At 43.5% G+C, this 15073-nt stretch overlaps 2 protein-coding genes across 2 annotated transcripts in view; both read right to left on the bottom strand.

Annotated features, from left to right (window-relative positions):
* Positions 1-4957: 4957 nt before the first annotated feature.
* Positions 4958-8100, bottom strand: T265_03145 (hypothetical protein; the record flags this gene model as incomplete). The annotated part of the gene is made up of 2 exons (XM_009167558.1): positions 4958-5059; positions 7978-8100. The coding sequence occupies 2 exons, from the start codon at positions 8098-8100 to the stop codon at positions 4958-4960; spliced, it is 225 nt and encodes a 74-aa protein (XP_009165822.1).
* A 4097-nt stretch (positions 8101-12197) lies between these two features.
* T265_03144 (hypothetical protein) overlaps positions 12198-15073 on the bottom strand; it is a gene marked incomplete at both ends in the record, with an annotated part of 9188 nt that continues 6312 nt past the window's right edge. The window contains one exon of the mRNA XM_009167557.1: positions 12198-12301. Coding sequence (XP_009165821.1) covers positions 12236-12301 — 66 coding nt within the window. The remainder of the gene's footprint in view (positions 12302-15073) is intronic.

The raw sequence follows: 15073 nt of genomic DNA, 5'->3' as shown, positions 1-15073 counted from the left end.
GGGCGAAACCGATCGAAGGGTTTTCAGCAACCTTATGAGTAGTTTGTTGCATCTAGACAATATAGTGTAGCATATCAAATAGCATACCAGCTGAAACACAAGGTGGCCTGGTGCAGCACATTCATTTGCTTAAGAACATCACAAATGAGAGACTCATTTGGATCCCAGATAAGTCTACCGTCAAAACCAAACTGGTATGCAGATGAGTGTATTAGTCAAAATTCTCTCTGAGAATTGCCCGTCACATTCCCGCTAAATAAGAAGCACCGTATTTTGGATCAATGCTACCTTTTCCGTCCATGAGCTGCGAAACTCAGATAACAATTGCCCCCTTGGGGAAATGGGCAACCTAAGGAGAAACCCTTCAGAATGGCCCACTTTTCAGGCTTTTTTCCAATGGTTATCACCATTTGACGGGGAAATATTTGACCTGGCAGACCATCTATTATCTGGAGCCTTAGACTTGAGTTCCACTGACGGATGACTACATCTTTTTGGGTTAAATAAACAGCAATGAAATTCCTGCGAGGACAGCAGTTACGGATCTAAACGTCCTGAACCAAGAAAGGATAGAATTTACCTATCTGAGTGCAGTTTACCTGAAAAAGGAACCCTGAAGAACCTCGCTATCTCCTTTTGGAGCCTTTTGGTGTCACCAAAGTGCTCTCAATATCGAGACTGGAATTAAAATGAATGCGGCACCAAAAACGAAATTTCTCACCAGTTCACTTGACTGGGATAAAGAACCGGCCACAACCAACTAGTAGGGGAAAGAATTAGTAAGAAACCGAAAAATGTATGATTTGATCGATGAAAAATTCTGAATAGACAATCTCTTGTTCAGTTTTGACAGCAACCACTGCATCCTTATTGACTTAGCGGTATTCATTGGTTATTTTCAACTCACTAACTCTCTTCAATACAGATGATTTTCTTAAAAGTGAAGTGCATATACATCCCCCTGATCGAACAAATGAGAAATCCAGTATTTCGGATTGTGGGCAGCGCACAAAATACTGAAAAGAAGAATAAATCAAGTCCATTACAAACCATTATCAGGAGGAACACATAATTTAGACTGCTGTTGGTATTAAACTTCTGTCTAAGTAGAGCCCGAAGCAATCAGTTGGAAGAGAGGTGGGTGGCCTAGTGTGATGGCCGACTAACATAGTTCATCTAAGCAACGTGTACTCATCGTGCCCCAGCAATTAGAGTATGTCCACTGCTAGAAAAGCCTTTCATTAACTCAACCTCTTTATTCGCATTCTATTCGACTTGTCCCATTTGAATTACTTACTTGATCTCAGAAAATGAAGTCTTTCAAGATCCGCGCCATTCAGTTCGGGGACTGAACACGCGCTCATGTTGATATTGTCCCACTGATATCCTCCAAAGCTGTTCATCAGGCTGCAAGGCATAAAAGGTGGGTTTTGAAACTGTATGGTAGTGTGGGAGAGATGTGGGGAGTTGAGGGCGAAGGTGAGGATTTCGTCCTGTAGCTGAATCTGAGAAGCACTGTTTAGGTGATTCATAAGATACACCATCATCAGTTATCGTCAGCAGTACGCATCTTACGAAACTCCAGGGAGTTTTAAGTCCGCGACCTCCCGGCTAGTAGATTGACCACTTATTATTCAACTTTTTAACGCTGACACCTAAAACTTTGTCGCTCGTGGCTGAACTGTCAATTACACAGACCACTTTCCGAGATGTGGCAGGTTCTGAACTCCACGGAGTTCCGTGGGATGCACACTGTTAAATAATCGATGAAGGATGAAGCCGCTGTACAGTGCTTTCCGGCCATGTGGCAGAACTCAATCTCCATTCTACCGTTATTATTATGGGAAGTGAAGCACTCGGGATTTCGGAGTACTTCGAGCAGGCTATAAAGATGAATAATCCGAAAAGCTGGAGGGCCCAAAAACAGCACTATTCACCATGCCCATTCACTGTCTCCACTAGCGTGAACTACTTGGTAGAAAGGTTCGAAGCTCTGCCTTGACTTGAAAGGATGGCATCTTCCATCAACACATTTGTTTGTGCAGTGCTTGAAAACTGTAGGTTAGCTTCTAAACCTCACTTCCTTTAGCTTGTCCAAAATTCATATTCCCCGGTGAATATTCAGACCTTGCACAGATGTGGATTTTTACGGGTAACATTCCCTTACGCAAGGGCTTCTCAGAAAGTACTCTTCAACAGTTTTGTATCCAACAGTTTTGTGTTGAGTTTATACCAACTTTGCTTTGTTGCGGGTATCCCGACATTTTCCTAGTAGTCACTATAACTAGACCTACCCTCCGCCCATTAAGATGTTTACCAGGAACATATCTTTGTACATTTTATCATGTGCGTGTTCATTTACATATTTATCGACCCAGCCCCACACACCACGATAAAATCTTCACTACACTGACGAATACGAAAAGAGAGCAGTAGGAAATTCTCGTGATTTACATATCGAAAGAAAAAAATGACGGTGACGAAACTGCGTGACCATCATTGTTTTCATCCCTAGATTGACTGATAATTGGTCAAAAGCGTTAATTTTTGAAGGGAATCGCACGCACTCAATTTCAACCCTGAAGGGACTGAGGATAACAAATACAGTTTGTTTTGCTTGATCAGTCATTAGGCTCTGTACCAGATAATTTACATATAAACCGTGAGCAGTATAACCATTATATTGCACACGCAACATCATGTGTAGAGGATAAAGAGTGCTGAAAGGTGATGAAGTCAGTCACCTTCAAATTCCCGATGCCAAAGGAGCGGAATTTCGGAAGAGGTAAATTCGACGTCATAAGAGGTTCTCTTGAGTAGAACTGTCATGGTCATACAGACGATATTAAGTGGGATGGACCAGACGCGTACTGAACGTGATCGGTTTTGAGGCTACAATTAGATAACCTAGAGGGGTTTTCGTTGCTGGTAGCCCTTTGTGGTGTGAATGTGCTGGCATTGGTCCGCCTTACTTCGTAACGAAATGAAGTCAATTAAGTGGCGAAGACTCATGCTACACACTGGTGATCCATGATAAGAACAGAGAAACGAAATAATCGATTTTAGATTTGAGTAGTCAGTCGTCACCTGGAAGCCCGTGACGGAGATGAAACTAAGACGCAGATAGCAGTCATATGATCCAAATCGACGGGAGTTTTGATTCTTCGTACAGTTATTTTAGCAGCAGTCTTGGCAAAATACAATAAATGACACTACTTGACAGTAGTTCTTCCAGGTGTTTTAGCAGTCTGAATCATTCAAATCGAGAATGGTTCAGGACAGCTGCAGAGAAAATAAGTACCCTTTTCAAAAAGTTTAGATCAAAAATCATGTGTGTAATCATATCCAGTTCAGTGAGATATCGAACACAATTTCTCGGTCACCTGGGTTGAACAAAGCTGTTAGAAAAGGTACGCACTACTCAGTCCAGATGCGCCTTTATTTACTCTGCTTTGCGCAGATACATCGTTCCACATTATGGTAACCATATCTGTGGGATTTAACTGGCCGTTGTGCTCACACTTCCCAGTAAAATTCGTGCTATTTTGAACAAATATGGCATGGAGAAGAATGGTGTAGGGGCGATGTAGCCCTCGGCAATGACAGAACTCTGGTCTATGTATCACGAACAACGAGTGTATTCAGCTATCCCTGTACAGTGCTTCTCTGCTTTTCAGCATAGACTGCTTTCACTTACAGAACGAAATCTCCGTTAAAGTTACCAGTAGTCAATCTGACTGGTAGTCGTTTTTTACAAGGCCTGGAGAGGGAATACATTCTAGTGTCAGTAGGTAGATGCATTCTTTTCAATCAATTGGGAAAGGTTTGAAACCGATTGAGAAGTCATCGTTTCAGAAGAGCTTGATAAAAAATCGGCAGTTTTTATTTGGGCAACGTTTCGCTTTTGACACAAAATCTTCCTCAAGGAAGATTTGTGTCAAAAGCGAAACGTTGCCTGAACAGATGCGCTCTTATTTGTTGCTGTCAACGACGACTTTTTGTTCCAAGTAGCTGAGCAGGTTGAATGATGCTTGGACGGATTTGTCTGACAACACACAGCTATGCTTGTGTAATAACTCAATGCTACCAAATATCTCTGTGGCAACAAGACTTGGCTTCTGATTATATCTGAGATAGGGGGGGATAACCAGTGCTGACTTGAGATGTCCCAACTTTGTATCAACTTGCAGAGCTGACTGAGCAAGCAGGCAAAAAAAGATAACATTTCTTGATGACATTTATGTCTTTGATTTATCCCGTATACCTTCGTGACGTACCTGTGGAACGTAAGCTTCATCTCCTATATTCGCTCTTTTCATGACTTTCACGGCCACTGATGATTCCAACCTGTATTGTAACAATTTATGGACAGTCCGTTGCGTTTTTTGACAGCTACTCTATAAGCAATGCTAACGGTTCATCACATATATGGTTCTGTGTTGTTTTTGGGAAGATACAGCAACTGCACGTTATTATGATGGCAATTCGAAACCATGAAGTCTTTTGCTTCCCGGGTGAAAGTACTGCTTTCTCGAGTCACAGAACGTATGGTTTTGTAGGAATTGTAGAATTTGCGTCTACATCACTTTCGTTTTGAAAGTCCTTCTCCTGTTTTGCCGCAATTGTTCTGCTGAATCCACGTCAAAGGGAAAGGCAGTGAACTTGAGTTTCCTTCTGATTGGAGCTCACCAGCAGTGAGTGTCTTTGGCTGTGCCGCGGTTTTAGCTCCGAACGTCTGTCATGCGAGGCAAGTACTACTCGACCAGCATATGCTGGAATCATCTGAATTTTCACGTCTGGTCAAACTAATGTGTCCACGTTTGAGTGATGTGTTTGGCTTGCCCAGAGCCAGCAGGTTCCAAGCTTCCGTACACTACCTGACTGGGGAGTCCTAACAGGCATGTTAGCCGATCGGCACAACCGGGACAGCCACTGGATCGTCTTTCGAGTTGTCGGATCAGTCAATCAGGTCCCTCAAGCGTGAGCAAATTAGCTTGCTCAGACTTGAAAATTCAGATGAATCCATCGTACACCAGTTCAGCAGTGGTAACACGGTTGTCTAGCATGTCAGTTAGATATCCGAAGCTCAAACCGCGGTACTGCCAGGGATAAGCACTACTGATGAGCTCTATTAAGAACGAAACCCGGGTCAACTGACTGTTCCTTTGATGTGGACCCAACAGAAAAATTGCTCTAGAACAGGAGAAGAGCCGTTCAAACGAGGGCGATGTGAACGCGAATACGTATAAAGCTGATGAAGAATCTTGCCGGTTTGGTGCTATGTTGTGAGGGGCAAAAATATAGGCGGACGTTCATGGGTAAGCCCTTTTTTAGTGGTCTGGTAAACAGGGCTGTTTGACAACAAATTCACACCATTTTTGTGGCTATCGGGTTGGTTATTGCCAGTGTTTTGTAAGCCATCAACATTTTCTGTAGCTAATACCATCATTGTTGCAGATACTTACCGTGAGCGAGTTTGTGGGTCTAAAGTCAACAAGTTTTGGAGCTTCCTTTACAGACTAGAAGCAGTTGTGTTCAATCGTCGCATGGTTGCTTTGTCTTTCAAAAGAATCTTCTGGGACAGGACTCATCGACTTCATAAATATACACAGGCCTAGTCACGGGCTATAGTCCTACATCGTTTTCCTACCGTTTACAAACAACCAGTTTAAGATTAGCTCTCTTTTATCTCAGGCTCTCTACCAAATGCCGAGAGACCCTATCATTGAGTAAGTTCTAATTTACCAAGCTCCCTTTAAGTTCTTATCGATTGATTGTACAGCGGGCAGCGGACACACCCAAATGAACTTCCCGTCCTTTTAACTTCCTGTCTTTTGTTGGCTGTATACCACACAGGAACTAGTTGTAAACGATTGGAAAGCAGCCAAACTGAAGTTGCAAATACCGATGCTTTCTTTGTGAAATTTACATCCTGTTTAACAAAGGAATATAGCCAGACCATGAACAAGATGAGATTTCAAAGTCTTAGCAACTTGGCTATGTATGAAAAGGAGTTACGCATAGATTCTAAACAGTTAAATCGCATTTTTGGCACTCCCCTTTTTGTTTCTGTTTGTTTTTGAAAAGTAGCGAAGCTGTACAATTTTACATCATAATCAGAGTTACTGACGAGTAGAACACAGAAGGAAAGTAAAGCCTCCAGCGAGCTGTAGCAGTAAAAAAGAATGACTTGGTATTGTTTGGTCAGTATGGGAGCCGGGATGCTTGGACTCACTTGGAAGCCCAGTGCATCACACAATCAGCTATGAATTTGACCGAAAATGGTAACAAAGGACGTTCTTGACTGCAACCGGAAACGCGAGTAGATTCAGTAGTCTCTTAGCCGTAAAGCTTGATTCGAGCTTTAGCTAACAGGCAGTAAAACTTGATTATAGCGATGAGCTATGCTGATGCATTGTCGAGTCAGCTCAGAGCGAAACATAATGAAGCAGACAATGGTTTGCTGCAAGAATGATTTTCTGATCCGTATGGTTTCTATCAGGGCAGAAACCACATCGGCTTGGGTCGTTTTCGAGCACCTCTTATTTTCGAGGTTCCTTCGAGTTGTCCAGAGGAAATGTTAGTGGTGGTATCCATGAAGCTGATCCCCCGACAGTTTTTGCTCGCTGTCTTGTCAGATTACTTAGAGACTGAAAGCTTAATTGAGAGCCTACAGTTAAACAGAACAGGCTCCGCCTCAGAAGTGGAGCAGATGTGAATGTGTGTGGAATTGAAAAAAATTACAAGTGCGCTTAGTCCTAACTCGCAGTTGTCAAACATCTTCGCTCCACGTACCAGACATTCGATAACTCTGAAATTTCCGGATTGCGTTTTTCCCATCGCTGTGCCTAGGATGAGACTGATTTCCCCAGGGTCAGGGGAGGCACCGTCAAGCTAGATCTGGAAGGGTTAATTCTCAATCTTGGGTACGGAATACTACGTTGGAATCGGAATCCCATCTTACTCTGCGCGGACCTAGCCTCCGACTGCTGATTTTGAGCAGCACCAGTATGGGGAACCTGTGAAGTTTACTCATCCTGTTACAGAAGAATTAAACTAAAGCAACTAATCTCAGGTGCTGGAAGTTAATTTTCCTTGTCTAGTTACGCAAATAGTTGGAATTCTCCTATCGAAACTGTGGAAGTCGGGTTGATGTTTGGATGGATGAGGACTGTTTGAGAGCCCAGAGGCGATCAAACAATGACTTGGCAGAAAAGTATAAAAGCTAGTACCAGCAAATTCAGCTGCACTGGGCATTGCCGTCTTCCTGGATGGAGACCTCAAGACGGGCCAAATCAGTGGTCAGAGACATAGTCAAACGTGACCCATTCGTGCCCTAAATGGCGCTCGTGCATCCTAGCTGTTGCCTGCAATGCATAGCTCCCTTCCCGACCCCCTACCTTACAGTCCACTGACAGTGCTGTATTTACGCACCAATTTATCAGCTCGTAGGTACCTACCCCATCTCCCCAAATCATCGGTGAACGAAAACTCTGACAGCTACAAGTACGCGGCTCTTACAGCTGACAGTGATGATGATAATCCACTTTATTCATTATCGGGCTTCTCAGCTAGACGCAGTCTTCTAGTCTTTATCAGTTTGGTTTCTGATTTCTACTCTAGAATAGGTGGCTGTGGAAGTAAATACAGACGGCGTTGGATAAAGCTTATTTATGATATTTTTTCGGACAAGATGATCGATTAATAAGTATCGTGGAAGGGAAATTCATTCAGTTTCATGTCCGTAATATTTGAGTTTACAGATGTGTGAACAGATCATTGAAAGCACCTGCGGGTCAAAACATGGATTTATATGTGCCGGAAAACTACTTGAAGTAGTTCAATTTGTAATCCAGTGTGGGTTGTCTACCTTGAATTGGTTACAGCTCAGGATAATGGATAACTGTCAGAAATAATAAGGATTCATTCACTTGCATAAAACGTGTTTGCGATTTACCATGAAACGCTTTCATTCACTCTGATTCCCAGTATTCTGCTCTCGCACCGCGCATCGTAATATCCAGAGATATGGGTGAGCCCGAGGCGTGGCAGTTGCACCCTCACTGAGTAATAGTCTGTGAGTTCAAACGACATATTCATGGCTTCACAACCTAGAGACGTAGAAATAATACCCACTTATCACCGTTAAGGTATGGATTCCGTTCAGACTATCATAGTTCAGCCAATCTCATGATACCACAATAATTGGAAGTTTACCGATGCAAGCCGCGAGAATATTAAATTTAATAAAGTCTCGTGGCAGCAAACAGGAATAAGATGTGTGAGGGTCGCGCCGCAAAACGAAAGACAAATTTAACTTAATAAATTGAAATTAGCATGTATTCGTCAGGACTAACGAGAAGCTTTCCTCTTCAGAGAATCATGGATCCTAAGCTTGATCTCTATTAGTGCACTTTCGATGATGGTCAGAATACAAATCAGGTGTATGCACTAATAAAAGTCTTCACTGTGGTTGACAGTAGTTTACAGAAGTGATTTGAAGCATGTATAAAATAAGGGGCAATATAAAGTGTGGAGCAAGTCAAAAGGGAACTTATCGTATGTGAGAGTCCCTTGGTGAAAGTCCGGACGGCGGGAACGTGTTATTGTCCGCAGTGCGACTGCTACACGTGTTCCATAACTGTCCGTGGACTTGTGGAGAGGTTGACATCCTGCTCCCTGCGCGCGCGCGAGTCTGTGTGTGCTGACATTGTTCGGTTTCCCTATATGTAGGTCCGTTTGCGTGAACATGAGTGTGACAGCACATGAGTAGTTGCCACGCTCAATAGGCGGTGCAGACAATCGATGTCCGATCAGTCAGCTTAGCGTGACGTGGTTTGTGAGCATAAAAAAAGACAAGCCTAATGATCCAGTGAGCGACTGTGAGCTGAACAGTCAAGTATGTGGGTGACTGGGTGGCTAAAAGTCCCCATACAACATTTCCCCTCTAAACCTTTCCCAACATTGGGATGACGCTTAACTGGAGAATTGCGCCCATACCAAGATAGAATCCAGGGCAGAGTGATAAAAGCTTTTACACTTGGTCACCATATGATTTTCAGAGTACTTAGGAAAAAAGTCCACGGCAAGAATGGCCCGATTGGTAACGCAACACTGCTTAGACGTAATATGCTGAAAATGCTTCGACAGCCCACGATGGGCTTCGCCCCTTTCGGGGCTCACCATGTAGGCGCAGTCTGCGAGATTCCGGCAGTCTTATGTTGTACTTGAACCCAGAGTGAACGGGATTCAGCTGGGTTCCAGATGAGTCTCCTGTCAAAGCCTGATTGGTATGCAAATGAGTGTATTTGTCGAAATTTATCCAAGTTGGGTTCAAATAGAACCTAAGGTTGACGGAAACTCGGGTACTGCGGGTACCCGATGAGCCCCAAGAAGGGCGAAGCAAGGCCGTCGAAGAATTTGCAGCAACATTATCAGTAGTGTAGCTGGCAAACCGTATCTTCCCGGAACCCCCGGGAAGGCGAAACCATTGTCGGAGCTGGGTTTCTGTACGGTGCTATTAACGCGAGACACGTATTCACAAAATATACAAACCTCGGTAGTAGATATTCGTCGACAACAAATGGTCCACCTGGACTACAAAAGTACGAACCAAATAAACAAACAGGCTCCCACAAGAGACGTGCATTAGGTCGGCCACAAATGGCTGGATGACCTCAAGGCCAAATGGGTGAAATGTAAGGACAAACAAACGTCAGACGCACTAAACACAAAGGTGGAGTGGGTGTTACAAATTGGAACAAAAGAAACGTGGGGAATTTCAAATGTCATAGTAATGGACGATACAAGTATTGTGTTTTGTCAAACTACTTATGTTTATTTTTGGTGTACACACACAGCATTATTGAACTCTTCCTCTTGGAAGGAGGCAGATCGTGCGAGACTAAATTTCATTTGGTCACTCTGCTCCTCCGTTATTCCTAACGGATTCTGTGGTTTGAATTACGTACCACGCCGGGTATACCAGTGTATTGGTTCGAAATCTGTTGATTGCTGTATTCTACGCATGCGAGACTTGGTCATTTCGGATGAAAGTTCTGAGACACTTCAGGTTTTCGTCAACAGCAAATTTGAAATAATGTGAACAGAATGGGGGATTTCGGTGAAGACGGTACTTCACTCAAATAATGCATCCAGCACTTCAAGTTAATTCTATTGGACCATGTGTTACACCTGCCAAAAAAGCGCTGTTCACTCAAATATGCATCCAGCACTTCAAGTTAATTCTATTGGACCATGTGTTACACCTGCCAAAAAAGCGCTGTTCCCGTTTTTAATTGGCAGTGGCGCAAACCTAGAGGTGAATAAAATTTAACACAAAAGGAACTGAAGTATATTATCAAAAGTTTGAGCGCTGTTCGCCTTCAAGCATAGAGTCTAACTGGCCTTCCCATTGCTTGACTGAAGACGCCGAACGGTTTAGCGGTTAACTGATGTCAGTGACGTTCATGATGTTAGGTTCTGTCTGAATTGTCTGAGTGTAGGTAGCGCGGATGTTGGTGGTAGGTAGGATCCCACCTGTCCCGATTCCCTCTTTCCATTATGAGACTTGATTCAAATAAATTGGCGTGGTTGTATGGCATTGGAACAAACGTGTTCTCATTTGGTGATGCTGTTATTGGTCATGATGTGGTGGTCATGATAGTAATTGTTGCAACTTCATATATATTTAAAATTACTGTTGATCCGGCTTTGCTTGTCTTTTGGAGTACCTCACCGTTTGTCGAAAACCGTTGAGGTTTGTAATTTTGTATTCCGTGTAACTACACTACTTTTTTATAGTACAGCACATTTGCGTAGCCATTCGTTCGGAGTTTTTCCGGTTTGGTTGCTAACCTTGGTGCTCGTTGCTCAAGAATTCGAAACGGTCGTTACAGTAGTCTGTATCAATCAACTGACTTGCGCTCATCCATGCTTACTCTATAAAGTGGGCACCTCCGCTGCGGCATTAGCGCAGAACCGATCTTACACCATGTTATTTTCAGTGGCGTTATTTTCGTTAAATGATGCCTGCTTAGTGCTAGGACACAAGAAACGCGTTAATGAAAAACATACTTAAACGTGTGGCACTTTCTTGTGTCATATGGAGTCATCTTCGTGATCTCCTTCCCCCAAATGGTGCTTTGCAGCACTGGTGCTGGTACTACGCTATAAACTTACGGCCGTCGATTTGCTCCCCTTGGGAGCGGAGAATGTGGGGCAAGCGGACTTGATTCACAGTATCCTTGACCATCGAAATCAGGTCGCCATTGGCAGACCACCAGCCTTGGTACAGCAGGATTCGTGCCTGGACAATCCACTGCCTATTGACGGTTGTAGCCTTCCGGGTTCCCTCGCCTGCAGTTTACCCACCACCCGGTTAAGTTGCTTACGCAGGCCATCTACAATTGAATATATGGCTCATAAAAAAGTGCGAGGGTACCTCTTGACCCTGGAAGATGTGATTGGAAACAGCATTTGTGGGTGAGGAAGCGACCAATGAGAACATCCATGAATCATATTTCTCACACCTTGAAACAATGCCTGCAGCGTTATGAATCGCACTTCATTTATTTTGCAGCTGAATGTCTTCGCGATGTAGCTGCATTTTGTTGAGGCATCCAAGAAGTGAAATTCTGGGAGGAAAATTGCATGACCTTGTTTTTCGTTTCTGGGGAAGGCTCAACCTTCCGTGGTATCTTGGTTGATGTAGACGCTCGTAAGCCACTTGCCCCAGTAAGGACATTCCACGCTGTCTACTTCCGCAGCATGACAGATATTACGACAGATGTTTGGTGCTTTTTCACGGATTCACGTAGCGATTCGCAGGATCGAGACTTTTGTCACGGTTTTCCAGGTCGGTTTTGTTAATATTGTTTGGCGGCTTTCGTTGACCTAAAGGATGCAAGTGAAAAAGGGTATGTCATCATCCTTTAGTTTCTCAGCGCGTGGAAGCATGCTTGCGAGCGCGAGGACTCGAATAAATAGGTGTTCAATAGTGCTTTGAACTGGGTTCTAGAATGAGCGTGGTCAACGTCGAGGGCGGGTTAGTCCACGCAGCTACCATCCGAAATAGGAAAAAATTGCCTAATGGATGTGTGCGCTTTGAGCTTGGAAACCTTCTTACCATGCCGCCGTCATGCGTTTACTGGGTTAACAATGAAAAACATGTTGGACGAGTTTTGTTCAATCAGAGACTAAATAAGAATTAGGTCCCACCGGGGGCGAAAATACTTCAGGGTTTCGTGCTCTGTGGATTTGAGGCCGGCAACCAGTTTCGTAACGGCCCGCTGGACAAATTCTACTCACGATCACTTAAATGTAAAGTCCACTGACACCCGTGTTTTTACGCATAATTTGTATCAGCTATGGTTGACAATGGGTAGTTATCTACTCCCAAGTCCTCAGATCATAGGCGAACGAAAATGTGGCAGCTAGAACCAACATATGAAAATAAGTGGTTTTTAAAGCGTCTGCTGCTGATTATGACTGGCTTGTTTGAGAAAATGAGACAAGTGGTACCAACTAATCCATAGGCAATACCGACAACTTCTAAGGTAGCCCACGACAATCAGCCCATAGAGTATGATTACTTTACAGTGGTACATTTACAGGCCACTTTAGTTTGATCGTCCGCAGGTATACGGAAACTGCTTTGAATAACGAGTAGACTCGGGTTTACGGCACCTCACTACACATTATCCACCTTCCCTACTGTACTCTTCCGAGCTCGTGACTTTTTTAGCACACGAACCTGCATTTCTGAAGAAATGTGGACATGTTGTTTAGCTACTCAAACATTTAAAGTAGCCAAACAGAGGATAACAACATGTATTGAGGCCCCGTTTAGTGCTACACCATTCCTCTGGATGCCTAGTTCGGCACAGAAGTTAGCACCACTGACTACAAGCTATGATCGTGATGAGTTAAACAGTTCTTAGGTTACCTATTATGTCACTGGTTGATGGGTAGGGGGACAAAAAGTTGCAACGATCCATTTGGACAGAACCCGCGCAATCGCCTTTTAATTTGTAGCAAGTATTTTAGATTTCAAGTGTCTTGAACACACCTAAAGCAACTGTATTCCATAACTGTACTCAGCTGAACGATCAAAGCTAATTTTTCGTCCCACCTGTTTTATCACACGGCCAAATGCAACAATATAACACTATATTTGAGCGTTGGAACGTCTTTACTTCCATAGATGTTGTCGCTTAAAATTACCCACGATTATTTTCCAGGTAGTACTAATCTTTCATGTTATGCACACGGACCGATGAATATATTGATATTTGGTTAGTCGAGAGCTGGGAAAAACTCATCGGAATTGTTGAAACCCCTTAGTTTCATTATTCCCTTGTCCAATCACTGCCTCAGGTCATCTCTCGTCTACAATATCTACGATATTCCTCCCTGCGATTCAATTAAACTGTCCACCTTCATCGAACAAACCTCCACAGGGAACAGCTCTCCCGTTATCGTCATGTACCTCAAGCTAACTTATTCCCAAAGCATTCTCCCTTCACCTTCGTATTCACAAGGGTAATTATTCGCCAGTCATAACCGGCATGACTCAAGAGGATATCTGGCCGATGAGCACGAGGTAATTGGCATGAACAAAACTATGAAACGAGCTGGGGTAGCATAGATGAAAACTGATGTATACTTCAATTTGGATCAGTTAACTAGTTAGCTTTTCACTTATGCATCCTGTTTCGGACCGCTACACTGCTGAGACCGTCTATCACAAATACTGATGGATCATACACTTGCATGACCAAGTGGAATGCTGCAGCTCAAAAGAGGGATCTGTTTTTCTTTCATTCGTGCGATAGGCTAAAACTGAGATCGTGAGTGTGACATTTCAATTCATTCAGGCCAAGATGAATGTCAGTAAAACCAAATGTGTTTGTAAAGACTGTACAACAGCCCAAAATAATTTTCGTCACGTTTCGGGACAGACACGTAGGCGTGGACCTCGGGATTATCGATCGACAAGCAGAAAATCAATTTGATTCCAGGCTCGTTTGCAGACCAATTTCTACGTTGTAAATGCCGGAACCGATGGATCGCGAGGTGATATAAAACATGCGAGAATTTGTTGAAATTCCTCCTTCTGACGGAAGTACTCATATGGTAGGAATGCAGCCATGTATGGTGGGCAATATAAAATATCAGAACGAAGGTCTTGGTTGCAGAAAAACTGAGCTATCCCGAGTATGCCCACATAGAACGCAAGACTCAGAACAATACTAGTTTGAGGATTTTGCTTCTAGGGCGTACCACTACACAGTTCCGTGCTGCGGCTCAACAGATAGGGGATCTTAGTAATAGTGGAAAGGATGTGCAATAACCTCAATCCGACATCTCGGTAAGTAGCTGGATTTGAAAACAAATCTGAGACTAAAAATGGGTCAGCAGTAATCCTTGCTTTGACGGGAACTCCACACATAGTTAAATTGATTTCAGGAATGATTGCCTGTTTCGCTAGTCGCATTAGGCATCTGGTCTAGCTGACACTATTCTGGTGACACTGTCATCAAACTACATGTCGATTTGGTGACGGCTTTCAGGTGAACATTGCAACAGAAGCAGCGAAATTTGGTTGCTCAAGTTGAGGATCAACACGGATGTCTATGACTAGAAGCTAGCCAGTCAAATCAAAATGAGTAAAGTGATGGCGTAACAAAATCATTTTCCCGTATATCGAACATCCCAGACATTATCCAGTTGGCAAAATTGACCAGGGTACCTGAAAAGTGGGCTGAGTCCTGTTAGGTCTGTTTCGAGTCGTGTGAAGCGTAACTTCTGCTCACGATCACTTAAATGTAAGGTCCACTGACACCCGTTTTTACGCATCAGTTGTATCAGCTACGGTCGCCAATGGGTAGCTATCTATCCCCACATCCCCAGATCATAGGCGAACAAAAATGTGGCAGCTAGAACCAACATATGAAAAATAAGTGGTTTTTACAGCCTCTGCTGCTGATTATGACTGGCTTGTTTGAGAAAATGAGACGAGTGGTACCAGCTAGTCCATAAGCAATAACGACAACTTCTAAGGTAGCCCACA

Source organism: Opisthorchis viverrini (assembly GCF_000715545.1).
Source record: "Opisthorchis viverrini unplaced genomic scaffold opera_v5_43, whole genome shotgun sequence".
NCBI lineage: Eukaryota > Metazoa > Platyhelminthes > Trematoda > Opisthorchiida > Opisthorchiidae > Opisthorchis > Opisthorchis viverrini.
This window is presented reverse-complemented; position numbering and strand designations above follow the sequence as displayed.